Here is a 16,956-nt window from a genome sequence, read left to right on the forward strand (position 1 = left end):
TGAGTTTTTCTGCCTTGTCATTTTATCTGGATAAGAATATGAACAAGAGAATAAAATACTAAAAGGGTGGCAAAGACCCCAGAAAAATGTATGTTAACCAAATCAGAAGAGAAGAAAGGGGGTAAAAAGAAGTTTAAACAAAATTAAAAATTAAGAAAATGTATATTAGATGGTGAATAGAACAGAACCACCCACTTAATTTTGGGTGTATTTTTTGATCTGTTAGAAGAAACTACCTTCCAAAATTTTAAAGAAAGAAAAACATATATACAAAAATAGGGGTAAACACGATGAAGGGATAGAATATGACTGTAAAGATGAAAATTGAAGAAAAGTTCTAAAAATGTATTGGTAATCGGTTGGGAAAAGAAAGAGAAAAAGTAGAGAGAATTTGCTCAGGCTGGAGATTAGAACAAAGCCATGTGCTAGATTTAGGGTATATTTTGATCTGTTAGAAGAAATTGTATCTCAAAAATTTTTTAGAAGAGAAAAAACCCTGTATGTATACAAAAAATAAAGTTAGAGACAATGAAGGATAAAATATGACTATAATAATGTAGGATTAGGGACGCCTGGGTGGCTCAGTTGGTTGGACGACTGCCTTCGGCTCAGGTCATGATCCCGGAGTCCCGGGATCGAGTCCCGCATCAGGCTCCCAGCTCCATGGGGAGTCTGCTTCTCCCTCTGACCTTCTCCTCACTCATGCTCTCTCTCACTGTCTCTCTCTCAAATAAATAAATAAAATCTTTAAAAAAAAAAAATAATGTAGGATTAAAAAGATTTTTTTTAAAGAAAGGTATTGTTGAGATAAATTACTTAAAAGATGTTAAAAGAGGAAAAGTTAAAAAAATTAGAATAAGAAAAAAATAAAATTAAGAACATTTAATGAACTTTGCAAGACTAAAGAATCATGGGGAGAAAGCCATGAATTTCATGCTTTGCTTCCCCCCCTCTGAAATTCTGCTGTTCTCCTTGTTCAGTGAGCTTGGTCTTGGCTGGATGTTCTTGATGATCTTCTGGGGAAGGGGCCTGTTGGAGTGATTCTCAAATTTCTTTGCCCAAGAGGTGAAATTGGGCCACCCTTGCCAGGGGCCAGGCTAAGTAATCTGCTCAGTTCACTCTTAGGAGCTTTTGTTTCCTGAATGCTTTCAGTAGAGCTCTGGGGGATGGGAATGAAAATGGCGGCTTCCCAATCTCCGGCTCAGAGGAGCTGAGAGCTCGTGGCCCCACTCCTCAGTGTGCCCTTGGAGAAAAACAGTCAATTACTCCTGTCTCCCTGGTTTCTGGCTGTGCCCCAAGCTCACCCAGCCTGTGACTTTGCGTTTCTGCCTCTGGTGCACACCCCCTTTTGGAGTCTCCAAACCTAGCAGATCCCTCCTGCTCTGTTCTTATGGTGGATGAAGATGGGTCTCCTGGGATCTGCCACTTGTGGGGTCCCTGCTCTAAGAGCAATGGTCCAACTATGCCGCAGATCACAGTTTGAGGTAACCCAGAGCTGAGAGCTCATTCCTTGGCTCTGGCTCTGTAGCCAGCTTCCCTGCTCTGATACCTGTGAGCTCTGCTACACTCAGACACCCCTGATCCTTCTGTGGCCCCACGGGACCTGAGACCACACTGTCCCTGCGAGGGCTCCACCCCCGCTTCGCCTCTGGAGCGATGTCCCCCAGTGGAGCAGACTTCTAAAAGTTCTGATTTTGTACTCCATTGCTCCACTGCTTGCCAGGAGCCAGCCCCTCCCCCAACAGTCTATCTTCCCGTTGCTTCCGATTCATTTCTCCACATGTCCTTCCTTTCAGAAAGTGGTCCATTTTCTGTTTCTAGAATTACTGCTCTTCTTCTCTTCAATCTCCTATTGGGTTTGTAGGTGTTCAGAATGGTTTGATAACTATCTAGCTGAACTCCTGTGACCTGATGTCATCTCAGTGTGCTACTCCTTCACCATCTTGACTCCTCCTCTCTAATTTTACATTTCTAATTTGGCATTGTCATGTAAAGAAAGCATTCTCTTTCTTTCCCTTGTAATGATTATCACCATGGACTCATGGATTTTTTTTTTTAATTCCTTTTACTATAACTCATTGTTGTCATTAAACTTTTTTATATTAAAAAAATGGGTCCATATTTGTCAGAAGGAGCCCCATGTAAGCTGGCTTCTGTAACTTTTTGACATCTCCCCATCAGTCTTTGAATATTTTTTTTCTTTCTGACACAACTGTATATTCCAGGCTCAATTTGTACTTTATCTGTTTCTGACTTGGATTCAGTCATTTTCTAAAGAGGCTTGGTTTTATATTAATGCGGGAAATGGTATTTAGATACCAAGATCTGGGCACAGGTGTATTTATTGCTACTTTAGTAGTTACTGCTTCTAGGCCCATTCTTCAGCTTAGGGGTAGGAAAAATACATGTATATAATCACATGTTCTTATTGATTACATGTAATTCAAAACTGGAACCATAGAGTTTTTCCATTTTTGAATCATAAGGTAAACATCTGCCCCCAGGACTCCTTCCCAGAGATATGCGTCCACATCCTGATGCAGCTCTTGGCTAGGGACGGTTACATTGCCTCCCATGCCCATCTTAATATGGCTGTACTGGCCGAGATCCACCTCCGTCAGCCGTATCTCAGCATTGCTCTAGTTAGAGCACTGGCAGCACTTTCACAGTGGTTTTTGTGTATTTTCTAATATCTGCTGTGGCAGCTGCCAGTCAGGTTGAGCTGTCTGCTTGAATAGTCCAGGTTACCTCCTGGTTACAAAGTGGCATAGCTTTTGAGTGGTTTACCCCAACCATATTCTGGACATAAACAATGTTATTTTTAGAGCACAAAATGCCTTGTACTCTTACTGTCGTCATTTTACAGATGAGGATATTGAAGCACAGAGAAATTGAGGACTTTGCTCAAAACTACATAGTAGGTGACACAGTCAAGTGAACCTAGGCTCTCCACTTAAATAGTCCTTGGTCTTAATCTACACTACTAGACCATAGGGTTTAAAGAAGAAGTAGGGGAAGATGTGGCCTGACAAGAGTGATTATTTTAAGATAATGAAGAACTTCATTAATCAAATAACTTTGGACTTGTTTGGTAGGCCCTGGGAAGTCACAGAAGGCTTTTGCTTGTAGAATGTTGTGATTAGAGATGTGTTGTAGAAGGTTAATTTCTTGTGGTTCTGGGGACTATTGGAGGCAAGATTCCTGTTAGGATGCTGTTTTTGGGACTCTCTCTAGGGAAATAAAGAATCACCATCTCTAAGGTTTGGGGCTAGGGAATTTGTGATTTGATGCTCAGTTGGATTTAGAACCACTATGGTAGACTGTTTTCTTTGTTTACCATATGTGTTTCGTTACTGTTATGCTGTTCCTATATGTGTCTACCTAATAGATCCTCATTTAAGTACACTTGCTGTTAAAGGTTAGACATATTCCAGATGAAATTGATGGAACTGCTCAGGAGACATAGTATCTTTCATTGGTCAGGATCTTTTACTAGACATTTGAGCTATGCTATATTTTGTATAGACTCATTTTAGAATAAAGCTTAGTATCCATTTGATTCAACGTTATCTTGAAAATGGTTCTCCATTGGGTAGTATGATTGTCAAATTCATGAAATGCAAATGACAGAATATAAAGCAGATGCCCCTGCAAACCTTATAGAAACAGATTAAAGAGAACTCTCTGCTGTTTTGTTGTGTGTTATATTTGTTAAATTTAGGCAGAATTAATATTGAATCTCAAGAGAGGGGTATTTTGAATCCTGTGGCCATCAGCTCCCTGGTCAGTGTTGCCATTTTCACCATTCTGTCTGGCGAGAGCAGAGCAACAGTGGCTCCGTTTGGTCCTCTGTTTAATAAAGGTTAGGTACACCCTCGGTAGGTCACAAATAGCAATACCATAGTTCTCCTGTAGGTTACAACTAAAATCTTTGTTGGTCAGTGTATACTCCTGACTTTGTTTCTAAGGCCAGTGCTTTTTGCTCCTTGGGTCAACCCACTTTTGATAGGCTGGATTTTTGATGTGCTATGAATTCCTTATACCAGAGGACAGAGATTATGATTAGAAGTTTCTTTTTCTTCTGGAAAATTTTGGTTTTCATGCCAACTGTAGAAATCTCTAAGGGCGCCTGGGTGGCTCAGTGGGTTAAACCTCTGCCTTTGGCTCAGATCATGATCCTCAGGGTCCTGATTGAGCCCCAAATCAGGCTTTCTGTTGAGCAGGGAGCCTGGTTCCCATCCCCTCCTGCCTACCTCTCTGCCTGTTTGTGATCTCTGTCTGTCAAATAAATAAATAAAAGTCTTAAAAAAAAAAAAAAGAAATATCTAAGATTCTAGATACTTTAAGGTGAAGGGTGATTTATTTTTCTAGATAGTGGGTATTTTAGATATTATTAAAAATAACATTTGCTTATTTCTATAAGTTTGCATTCTGCATACCTTTAAGCAGGAGATGTCTATATATTGATGATAAAAAGAAAAATAAATATGCTAAATTCTGTTTTCCTTTAACAGATTTTTATTTCTAATTTCTTATGGCTTCAACTAATCTGGATAAAAGATATTTTTAAAGATCATCATTTATGATCTTTCTTAGATATTACTTAAAATAATAAAATAGCCTACTATCTAGAAAAATAAATCACCCTTTACCTGAAAGTATTTATAAAGATACTTGGCAAACCTATGAATAATGGCTCACTTAGAGCCAGAAATGGTGATATATGAGATCTTTATACTGGAAAAGTGGGAGAAGAACATCACAAATTAATCTGGTTTTTCTGAGTACCAGCTTGAGATAAAGTTAATGTAGCATATAATTCACCCATTTGAACTGTGCAGTGTAATGGCTTTTAGTATATTCACAATTGTACAAGCATCTCCACAATTTTAGAAAATTTTTATCACCCTGAAGAGAGACCCTACACCCTTTACTATCACCATCCTATCTCCCCATCTCCCACCCTCAACCCTGAGCAACTGCTTTTCTATTTTCTATCTATATATATTGCCCATTTTGGACATTTCCTATAAATGGAATAATGTGTATGTGTGTGTGTGTGTGTGTGTGAGAGAGAGATTGGCATCTTTTTTTTTTTTTTTTTAAGATTTATTTGTTTATTTATTTGACAGGGAGAGATCACAAGTAGGCAGAGAGGCAGGCAGAAAAAGAGAGGGGGAAGCAGGCTCCCTGCTGAGCAGAGAGCCCAATTCGGGGCTCGATCCCGGGACCCTGAGATCATGACCTGAGCCAAAGGCAGCGGCTTAACCCACTGAGCCACCCAGGCGCCCGAGGTTGGCATCTTTTACTTAGCATATTGTTTTCAAGGTTCATCTGTGTTGTATATATCACTATTTTATTGCTGAGTTGTATTCTGTTGTATGGAATATCTATATTTTGTTTATCCATTCATCAGTTGATGGACATTTGGGTTGTTTCTACCTTTTTGGCTATTATGAATGTTTGTGAACAGATTTTGTGGTTTTATTTCTTTATATATGTGGTTTTATTTATTTATATTATATATGATATATATACACCTAAAGGTAGAATTGATCAAATGGTAATTCTTTGTTTAATTCTTTGAGGAACTGCCAAAGTGTTTTGCACAACAGCTGTATCATTTTATGTTTCTACTAGCAGGGTATAGGGTTCTGACTTCCCTACATTTTTGCCAACAGTTGTTACTATGTGACTTTTTAATTATAGCCTTCCTAATGGATGTGTAGTGATATTTCAGTAGATTTAGCGCTATTTTACTTTTATCTCCATGTAAACTAAAGATAAATGAAACATACAGTAAACCTGTTTTAAAAATAAATAATATGCAAGGTATAATTTTCTGAATCGGAATTAATTTTGAGAAACCGTGGTCAGATATGTATATGCTGTGCATATCATTTTAGCAGAATAATTCAAATACATAATGTTCATGATTGATTTGTTAAGTCTTTGCTCCCTCCCATCTCCCTCTAGGACTGCTTGGCCATGGTAGGTGTTAGAGCCACTGTATCACACAGTAGGCCAAGCAAAGCCTGGCTTCTTTTTAGGAACTTTTTTTTTTTAAGTTCTGTGTCTAAATCTGATATAAGAATAATAAGAGGCATGCAATACTAGAACTTCTGTCTTACTAATATATGACGCTTAATTAAGCACTCTTCCTTATGCCATAGCTTTAACTTTAATTTCTAATATGTAAATGTAATTCATTTTATCTAGTCTCCACTGATTGGACAGAACAAAAATATAACTTTTATAACACATATTTAGAACCTACTATTGGTCTTTGTGTGATACTTTAAGCTCTGTCAAGTTAAATTCATTGGGATTCTGTATCCTTTCCTTTTTCATTGGAACTGCTTTTTATTCTGTAAGCAGTCTTAATACTGCTGCTCTTAGACGGCCCATAGACTTTCTGCTCTGCCACCTGGTGGTGGCAGTTATTGCTTCTGCCACTGCTGCCTCGCCTCCTGCTAATACGCAGACTCAGAGAGGGTAGCACTGGGATGAGTCAGCCTGCTGGTGTCAGGTGGTATGGGCCCTGGAGCCAGACTTCTAGGTTTGAATCCCTGCATCACTGCCTCCTTGCTGACTCACCTTGAACAGGTTACACAGTTTCCTCATCTGTAAAATAAGCATAATAAGAGTCCCTCTCACGGGGTGGTTGTATTAAATAAGTTTAATACAAATGCTGAAAACATTACATGGCACATGGTACTATGTGTTACCTATCATTGTTATTCTGATCTTAATGTTTTAGGTAAGAAATTATAGATGTATGTTTTATTTAGAGATATAAATTACTCTATACTGGTTGTAGCCTAGAGTTTATTTTGTTTTTATTATTGATCTTTTCTAGATACATTATGTATATACTTTGCTATTTGCAGCTCGATCTACAGTTTTATTTATATTATGTATTAAGTTTTTCATTTGCAGCTTTTCTCTTTCTGTTTTACATAATTTTTAATTTAGCTCTAACTCATATAGTAACGTTAAAGGGTAAAAAATTACTAGAATTTATTTAATATTTATTTTGAAAATTTTTAGTTTTAAAGTGGTTGAATATCTTATAGAAATAACCATAAGGACAAGAGTGGTATTTATAAAAATTTATTTTTGAATTTGTAGATGTTAAGTAATTAGTGAAATGAGAAAATGTTTTTGTTTTGAAAAGGTATTACTGGGTGCCTGTTTTTGTTTTGAAAAGGTATTACTGGGTGCCTGGGTGGCTCCGTGGGTTAAGCAGCTGCCTTCAGCTCAAGGTCATGATCTTAGGTCCTGGGACTGAGTCCCGCATAGGGCTCTCTGCTCAGCAGGGAGCCTGCTTCCCTCTCTCTCTCTGCCTGCCTCTCTGCCTACTTGTGATCTCTCTCTGTGTGTCAAATAAATAAATAAATAAATCGTTTAAAAAATATTACCAATTAGTTCTACTGTTTCCTAATTTTTTGAAGTAAATGCTAGATTTTATATGCATTTTTTTGCATACTGTGATAAGGTAGTTTCTAAGTAAGTTTTTTTTTAACAGCTTATCCCTTCCTGTTTTATATATGTTATATGTGTATATCCATACATGTATGTGTATACATATATGTATGCATGTGTATATATCCTGAACATTATTATAAGCAGTGTTGTTTTTTTCTACTCAATATTGTGCGTATTTTCACCTGTTGTTAAATATTTTAAGATACTATAAATTACTTATTATGGTTGTAACATTGTTTCCTTCCTTTTTGTTATGTATAATATAATGTCACTTTAATTCACAGTTATTTTTTCCTCTCAAATTATATCTGTAGAATAAATTGCCAAGAGAAAGAATCTTGATAAAGAGTATGCAAATAGTTTTATGGCTCTTGAAATGTTTTCCCACATTTTTGTTCAAAAGAGTTATGCTAAAACTTTTAATTCCCTTAAATACTAATTATTAATTTAATACTAATTAAATACTAATTTCTAAGAGCTTTCCTTTTTAAAACATTGTGCTAGGAACAAAGATAAAAAAGACAGGCTCTCTACTCTCCAGGGCCAGAGTTTAATAGAAAAGACACATACAGATAAATGACTTGAGTGAAAGGAAGTTGATTCAGTGTGCCACTTCAGGCCTGAAGGAATAACTGGTCTGTCTGGGCATAGCATTCCGGAAAAGACTTGTCGGATAAGGTAGAATATGAAAATACCTGAATTTTAAACAATTATTGATGCTTATTTTTCTTTCTTGCAGATGGTGTTTATCATTTCTAAAAATATTGCTTGCCTAACTAAATGATTTAATTTCTACCAACTGCACAAAAGTAGAAAGAGCACATAAAGTTTGGACAAAATATTTAATTGTCTGAACTTCAGCTTCCTCACATGTAAAATGTATATGATACTTCCTTTAGAGAGTTGTGTTATAGAAAATGTATATTATTTCCAGCCTTATTTCAGAAAAGATTTGAAATGAAAGAACTAATATATTAATGAAGTCTTAGAATGGCATCTGGCACATGAATTAGACTTATTAAGTAGGAATCACCATTGGTTTTATGATTGCCATTATTAAGATAAGGTATCTGCCTTTCTATAAACAGTGCTAACTTTTTGGTAGGCTAGTCTATCACCTCCTAGTCAAAACCCTCTTTTTTAAGCTCCAGTGTAAAGTTAGCTCTTCCTTCCTTACAGTGACACACAGACTAGCTTCTTTCCTTCTTTCTTTTTAATTTTATTTTTTTAGATTTTTGGAGAGAGCATGTGAATGGGGAGAGGTAGAAGGGGAGAAGAGAGAGACTCTTAAGCACACTCCAATCTCATGACCTTGAGATCATGAACTGAGATCATGATCTGAGCCAAAATCAAGAGTTGGTCGCTTAACCAACTAAACCCCCCAGACACCCTGCTTCTTTCCTTCTTTCCAGCTCTTACTAGTTGCCAGGTACCATGTTAGGTATAGGAAATATGAAGATAAATATCTCCTTGCCCTCAAAAGTCCTACTTTCTCACTAGGAGAATAGTGTTGTGTACAGGTGATCGTACTACGGTGAGATAGTGATTCTCAACCCTGGCTTCTGGGGAGCTTTTTAAAAATACCAGTACCCATGCCCTTCTTCACATAAGTCAAAATTTACTGCAAGTACAAACTATTTTGTAGGAACCTCTACTCATTCTGTAGGAAGAATGAGTCATTTTGATTGGAAAATGAGTTGGAAAAAAACCTTTAGAATTAAGATGGCAATTAAGCCAATGTCAGGACTTAGTATATATTTGTAAAGAAGATGACAGCAGCAAGGGCATAGAAACCTGAAATTTGGTGACAGATTTGGGAAACAGCAGTCTTCTGTGGCTCTTCTGAAAGGAGTGTGGATTGGGAGAAAGAAATGGTAAAATATAATGCTAGACTGATAGGGGCAATGATTAAAGAACTTTACCTCTGTTAAGGAGTTTAGATTTCTATAAAGTAAATGAGATAGACTTCATGAGAGAATGATATGATGAAATCTCTGATTTGGAAAAATGACTAGCCTTAGTTTATAATGTCTTCAGAAACAAATTCTAGATAGGTTTAAAGTTAATAGAAAAAATAGAGGACAATATTTCCATATTCTTGGGGTGAGGAAGCCTTTTGTAAACATGGGGTAAATTCTGAAGCCATAATATTGAGATCAATAGATTTTTACGAAGAATATGTTTAGATCTTCCCTATAGCATACTATAAATAAAGTTGAAAATCCAAAGGCAAACTAGGAAAATGTATTTGCTATCAGAATGACACAGATCTAATCTTCCTAATATATAAAGAACACTCACAAACAAGAAATGAAGATAGAGGAACATCCCCAAAAGAAAGATAGGTGAAAGATATAAGCAGGCAGTTTTCCAAGGAAAAAATACAATTTTTTTGTTTAGCATGTAAAAAGATGCTCATCCTCTTTCAGAGAAATGCAAAGTCGAACAAGAGTGGGGTTTTTTTAACCTTTCAGACTGATACATATGATAAAAAGTGAATGATGTCATATTTGACAAAAAATGTGGGGAAACAGGCAGGGTGATAACATTCTTGGCAGGAGATAAACGTTGCCAGAAGCTTTCTAGGAAGCAGATCAGTGGTTATTTATGAAAACTTAAAATGTGGTTGCTCTTGGACCCAATAGCCCCACAGTTTAAAATTGCCTCTGGAGAAATATAATGTTGTACCATTGTTTATAATGCCAGAGAAGAGGACACAATGTGAATATTTACCTATTTGATGTGCATTGAATGTCTTTGTACGAATATATACTAGACTACCTGTTGCTAGGGGAGAAGGACTAGGAGAGAGGTAATTCCTGCTTTATATACTTTGTAATGTTTGGAACTTTTAAGAATCACCATGTAATAATACTTTTGTGTTTAAAAACAAGAAAACATGTACACCAACAAATAAAGGCAAAGGAAAGATTGGAAGTCCTGGGCTGCTGGGTGAATAGGATGAGGAGGAAGATGGAGCCAGGAGAATCAGAGGTCTTTGTCTCCTTCAAGGGTGGCAAATATTGATGGTCTGCACTGGCACTGTGGCAATCAGTAGATTGAAAGACATTTTGGCAGTAGAATTTAGGAACTTCTACTATGTGGATGTGAAGCCCGGGGCAAAAGCATAGTCAAAGATTGGAAATTGACTAGTACCATTAATAATCAGTGCACCAGACATAGTATCTTGAAGTTTGTAAGTTGTATTGCTGAATAAATGACTACAACATTATTAAAAATAGGAAAAATGGGGAAAGGAACATTCTCTGAGTAGAAGATAATGAATGTCTTAAGGATCCTCCATAATTATTTCAATGATAAATTAGTTTGGTTCAGTTAGCTCATCTCTTATTTTGTGCTTTCTTATTAAGGCTTGTCTTCTGTAGTCTTTAGTTCTGTTACTGTTCATTAGGAATTATTATTAGCATTTTAAAATATATAAACGACAGTTTCTAAGTGTAATTTTAAAACTCTGTGTTCTTTTATATTTGCAGAGTGCTCACTTGGCCATGATAGATACGCTAATGATGGCTTATACCGTAGAAATGGTCAGTATAGAAAAAGTAATTGCGTGTGCTCAACAGTATTCAGCTTTTTTTCAAGCCACGGATCTGCCGTATGATATTGAGGATGCTGTCATGTACTGGATTAATAAGGTAGGAATATACTCACTGTAGTAAAAATGAGTTTCATAACCAGAAACTCCTCAATTTATCCTCAGTTAAAATCCTCAGTTATGCACTGCCACTCTGCCACACATTGCTGGTTTTCTCTACCCAAAATTCTTATTTTGAAATCCTAACCCCCAATGTGATGATGTTAGGAAGTGAGGCCTTTAAGTGATTAAGTTATAATGGGGTTAATGCCCATATAAAAGAGGCCCCAGGGGGCTCCCTTGCTCCTTCTGCTCTGTGATGTCACAGCAAAGAGATGGCCAGGAAGCAGGCCCTCACCAGACACCAAATCTGCTGGTCCCCTGATCTTGGAATGCCCTGCATCCAGGTTTATGAGAAATAAATTTCTGGATGGAACTAGAGGGTATTATGCTATGTGAAATAAGTCAGTCATAGAAAGACAAATATATGATTTCACTCATATGTGGAATTTAAGAAACAAAACAGATGAGCATGGGGCAGGGAAGGAAAAATAAGATAAAAACAGAAGGAGGCAAACTGTAAGAGACTCTTGACTATGGGAAACCGCCTGAGGGTTGCTGGAGGGGAGGTGGGTAGAGGGAGGGGGACATTGGGTGAGAGACATTAAGAAGGGCACTTGATCTAATGTACACTTGGTGTTATATGCAATGGATGAATCACTAAATTCTATTCCTGAAACTAATAATACACTATATGTTAGCTAAATTGAATTTAAACAAAAAATTTTTAAAAAGGGGCACCTGGGTGGCTTAGTGGGTTAAGTGTCTGCCTTCAGCTCAGGTCATGATCTCAGGGTCCTGAGCTTGAGCCCCGCATGGAGCCCCACATCGGGCTCTCTGCTCAGCAGGGAGCTTGCTTCCCCCTCTCTCTCTGCCTGCCTCTCTGCCTACTTGTAATCTCTGTCAAATAAATAAATAAAATATTTTTTTTAATTTTTCCAAAAAGAAATTTCTGTTGTTTATAAGCTACTTATTCTGTGGTTATTTCTGTTACAGCAGCCTGAACAGACTAAGGCACACTCCATTACTGTTTTTGTTTTAAATCAAAATGAAAAGTAAAGTTGTTCAAGTTACTTAAAATTTCCCATTACCTTTTGACTAAAAAAAAAAATTCTGTTAAAATGATTAAAATAGATTTCTGTATATTCTGCAACATCTATAATTACATTTAATAATAATTTCTTATCAGATAAATATAATTCCCAGCACTCAGAGTAGGGTATTATACACTGTGAGTGTTGAGTAAATATTTTTTGAATCCAAGAATGAAGTTTTATTCATCAGGATGGGAAACACTACAGAAAGTCTATATTCTTGTGAGAATGATCCAATAGGGAGGGAGAACTGAATGATGCAGGAGATTGAGGGAATAACAGTGTGGTCCATACACCAGTAGCATTAGCAGCACCTGAAGCTTCTTAGAAATGCCTACTCTCCACCCAAACCCCAGACCCATCAAATCAGAGCCTGCATTTTAACAAGTTCCCATGACTCATACGCACATGAAAATTTGACAAGCACATGAAAGCTTGACAAGACCCGAAGTGGAGGATCAGTTACCGTGACAAAGAAAGAAAGAGTTCCAGAGCAATAAGTGAAGAGAAACTGCCCTCTGTTAGTATGCTGGAGGGGAGACTTTCTCTACTTTAACAGCAGGGAAGAAAGAGAAGGAGTACTGATGCAGAAAGTTTACAGATTTGGTGGCAAGAAGAAAAAAGTCCCACCTGATGGCTCCCCATCTCTAGTCTCAAAAAAGGAGAGGCAAGGTCCTCAACTAACAGTAAGAAGGGATGGGTTATGGAAAGTTTGAGGACTAGAGAAGAAAGGATGAAATCGTCTTGAAATGTGGGAAAGTGAACTTCTTAATGACACACTTCTTGGCCTGGCAGTAAGCCCTGAGTGTGCATTTGAAGTGTGTACTTCTAAATTTAAAGTGAAACTGACTTCCTTGTGTAAATTTCTCCAGTAATACTTACCTCCATAGATGCACCCTAGAGAGAAGGTGGGTAACCCAGCTCATCTAGGGTTTTATCAGATAAACCATAAGGAGGAAAATAAAACTTCCCCATCCAGATAAAACCCCATTCATCCATATACAGAACCTCTCTAAAGAGTTGTTTACTCATTCACTAGCCTTCTCTGCTCTCTCTCTCATCCCCATTACTATCCTGAGATTATTCCTGAGTTGGTTTGGAAGATGGCGTCCATTTTGACAAATCCGGTAATACTTCTCTGTACTTATCTTAAATTCAGTCTTTACTTCTAAATCATGTGTGACCCTTCTAAAGTTTGAAAGGAGAACCCAAGGTGTTGGTAGGACTCAAGTGCCGCACCGGTCTCCTATGTAGCAAGTGGCTTCTTCAGCCTGCCAGCACTTGTTTCCCCTCTGTGTTGCTTGGAGTCTTTCCTACATGTGCATAGTTCAGGGCTCAGCCAAGGATTTGATGTCAGTTTATACATGGAGCTGGGGTCTCCCTTGTAGTGATTCCTTCTTTCCCAGGATACTCTTCCTCAAAGTCTAGCCATTCTGACAGTCTCAGATTTCTTCCTCAGTTCCTCATTCCAACAAGACTGGTTTTCTGCTTGAGTTCTAGCCACTGTGCATTGTGTGGATTGAGGAGAAAACCATAGAAACGTAGATTTCACTCAGCGTGTTCCTTTCTTTCAAAGGAAGAAACTCAAAACCCTGAGATCGAGTCATGTGTTCTACTGACTGAGCCTGCTGGGAGCCCTACTATTTTATATTTTAAAATGAAAATAAATAAATAAAAGCTAGTATATCTTAAAATTAATGGGTAGGATCTACTTCCAAGTTCATACGGTTGTTGGCAGGGTTTAGTGCAGGCAGTTGGACTAAAGGCCTCAGTTTCTTATTGCCTCTGTGGAGGCAAGGCTAGCAATTCCCTGCCATGTGGGCTTCTCCATAGGATAGCTCCCAGCATGGTAGCTTGCATCGTCAAAGCCAGCAAGAGAGTTGACTAGCAAGATGGAAATTAGAATGTTATGTAACATGATCACTAACATGATATCCTATCACCTTAGTTGTATTCTGTTGGTTAGAAGCAAATTAGGTCCTTCTCTCATTCAAGGGGATTAGTGGAGACCATTTTAGAGCCATACTACCCCAAACCGCTTTATGAGGTAGCTTTTATTCAAACTAAAATCTGAGGCTGAGAGGCATCAAGGAATTATTAAGGTCATAGCTTGTAAGTACAGGTTTTGATTCAGACCCAAGTCTTTCCTAATTCTGTTGTCTCTTAGAGTATTTTATACAACCAAATTGATGATCTAAGAGATTAACTAGAAAATGTTACAGCATGGCATATTCATATGCTAAAATAAATCTGTTGATAAAATCCCTTGTAACCCCTTAGAAATATCATGAATAGAAAAAACTCTTAGTGATTATTGTTAATTAAATTTATCATAAATTGGGTGCCTGGGTGGCTCGCCTTCGGCTCGGGTCATGATCCCATCATCTGGGATCCAGTCCCACATCTCCCTCCCTTGAGCTTGCTTCTCCTTTTGCCTCTCTCTCCGTCTCTCATGAATAAATAAATAAAACCTTATAAAAATTTTATCATACATTTAAATTCTCCATTTGTTTTTATTTTTATTTTTTGAGAGATTTTATTTATTCATGAGAGAGAGAGGCAGAGGCAGAGGCAAAGGGAGAAGCATTCTCCCCAAAGAGCAGGGAGCCCGATATGGGACTCTATCCCAGGACCCCGGGTTCATGACCTGTGCCAAAGGCAGATGCTTAACCATCTGAGCCACCCAGGCCCCCTCTCTCTCCATTTGTTTTTAGCCACTGAACTGAATTCTGGGCAATAGAAGAGTTCAGAAAATTATGGGTTTAGAGTTATGGTGGTTGATAATGGCATTAATGTTTTCCAGAGTGCCATAATTAAACAATTTGAACATTTATTTTTCGTTACTAGAGTGACCTTAAAATCATTAGCTCAAAATCCAGAATTGTTTAAAGTATTCTTAAGAAATATTTTATGTACTATATAGACTGTTTAACCTTTCTAGATTATGGATGTTTGAGTAATGTAATAGGAGATAAATTAGACCTTCTCCCAAGAAACTTCTCATAGAGAAGATTTTAACATCTATTTTAGCTGTGGCCTTATGATGGCAGTAAAACCCGCTCATGATTCAGGGACAGGTCTATGAAATCACGGATTAAGAACTTGATTCCAAGTGTTCTCTACTGTGTGTGTGACACACACACACACACACACACACACACACACACACAGGAATGTTATTTAGCCATTAGAAAAGAAGGAAATCTTGTCCTTTGCAACAACATGGATAGATCTAGAGAGTTTAATGCTAAGTGAAATAAGTCAGAGAAAGACAAATACCATATGATTTCACTCACTTGTGGAGTTTAAGAAACAGATTAAAGGAAAAAAAGGACACAAACCAGAAAACAGACTCTTAACTATAGAGACAAACAGATGATTATCAGAGGGGAGAAGGGTTGAGGGGATAGTTGAAATAGGTGAAGGGGACGAAGAGTACACTTACCTTGATGAGCACGAGAGTCATACACAGAATTGTTGAATCACCATATTGTACACCTCAAACTAATTTAGTATCGTAATGTTAACTCTACTGAAATTGAAAAAATAATAAAATAAATGCTTCATGCCATTAAAAAAAAACCTAGTGTTTTTATTGAAAATGAAAACATTAATTTTAAGGAAAATAATTTCCATTTACTAGTCCTTAAAGAGATAATAAAATTTTTATGAAAAAGTTTGTTGGGGCGCCTGGATGGCTCAGTTGGTTAAGCGTCTACCTTCAGCTCAGATCATGATCTCAGAGTCCTGGAATCAAGCCCCATAGTGGGCTCCCTGCTCATCGGGGATCTGGCTTCTCCCTCTCCTCTGCTGCTGCTGCTGCTGCTCACCCTGCTTGTGCCCTCTTACATTCTCCCTCTCAAATAAATAAATAAATAAATAAGATCTTTAAATCAAAAGTTTGTTGGGGTTCTGGGTGGCTCAGTCAGTTAAGTGTCTGCCTTTGGATAAGGTTATCATCTCCGGGTCTTGGGATCAAGCCCCGAGTCAGGCTTCCTGCTCCACAGGGAGTCTGCTTCTCTCCACTCTCTCCCTCTGCCCCTCCCCACTGCTCATTCTCTCTCTCTCAAATAAATAAATCTTTAAAGAAAATAAAAATTTAAGGTTTGTTTTGTAAGCATTAAAATTGGAAATTGAGTACCTTTTTTCTCTAGAACTCTAACCAGCTCCTGACATATAGTAGATACTCAGCAAATTTTTAAATAAATTAATTTAAGAATATCAAATAAAACACCTGTAAAATACTATTTTTTTCTGGTTGGGAAAATGAAATTTTCTTATTTAAGTGATGCCAATATTTGACATTGGAGATCTGACCACAGACATTTTATGGTGCGTGTTATTTTACTGTCATATTTGAATATAAATTCAAATTAGTGTTTTTATATTTTAAGGTAAATGAACATTTGAAAGACATTATGGAACAAGAACAGAAATTGAAAGAACATCACACAGTTGAAGCTCCGGGAGGTCAAAAGGTATATGTTTCAAAGAAAATAAGGTGCCTTTATTGATAGACTATGTATGTTCACATACATGTATTGTTTGGGAAATACAGATATTAATAAATAGATATATTCATAAAATTATTTTTTGGTGGTTAACTGTGCCCTAAGAAAGCATGTCATAAATGCCAAGTAAGTAGAAGTACAAAATGAGGGTTAATTGGATGAAGGTGTTTAGGAAAAACTTTTAATGATTAGAACTCAATTTCTGGAA

The 16,956-nt window shown here is 37.3% G+C and overlaps 1 protein-coding gene across 5 annotated transcripts in view; it reads left to right on the forward strand.

Moving 5' to 3' along the window:
* CAMSAP2 (calmodulin regulated spectrin associated protein family member 2) overlaps positions 1–16,956 on the forward strand; it is a 118,552-nt gene that overhangs the window by 61,139 nt on the left and 40,457 nt on the right. For all 5 annotated transcript variants that reach the window (XM_032317065.1, XM_032317066.1, XM_032317067.1 and 2 more), the window contains 2 exons: positions 10,983–11,144; positions 16,632–16,715. In XM_032317065.1, coding sequence (XP_032172956.1) covers positions 10,983–11,144; positions 16,632–16,715 — 246 coding nt within the window. The remainder of the gene's footprint in view (positions 1–10,982; positions 11,145–16,631; positions 16,716–16,956) is intronic.

This window comes from Mustela erminea, chromosome 17 (genome assembly GCF_009829155.1).
Source record: "Mustela erminea isolate mMusErm1 chromosome 17, mMusErm1.Pri, whole genome shotgun sequence".
Taxonomy (NCBI): Eukaryota; Metazoa; Chordata; class Mammalia; order Carnivora; family Mustelidae; genus Mustela; species Mustela erminea.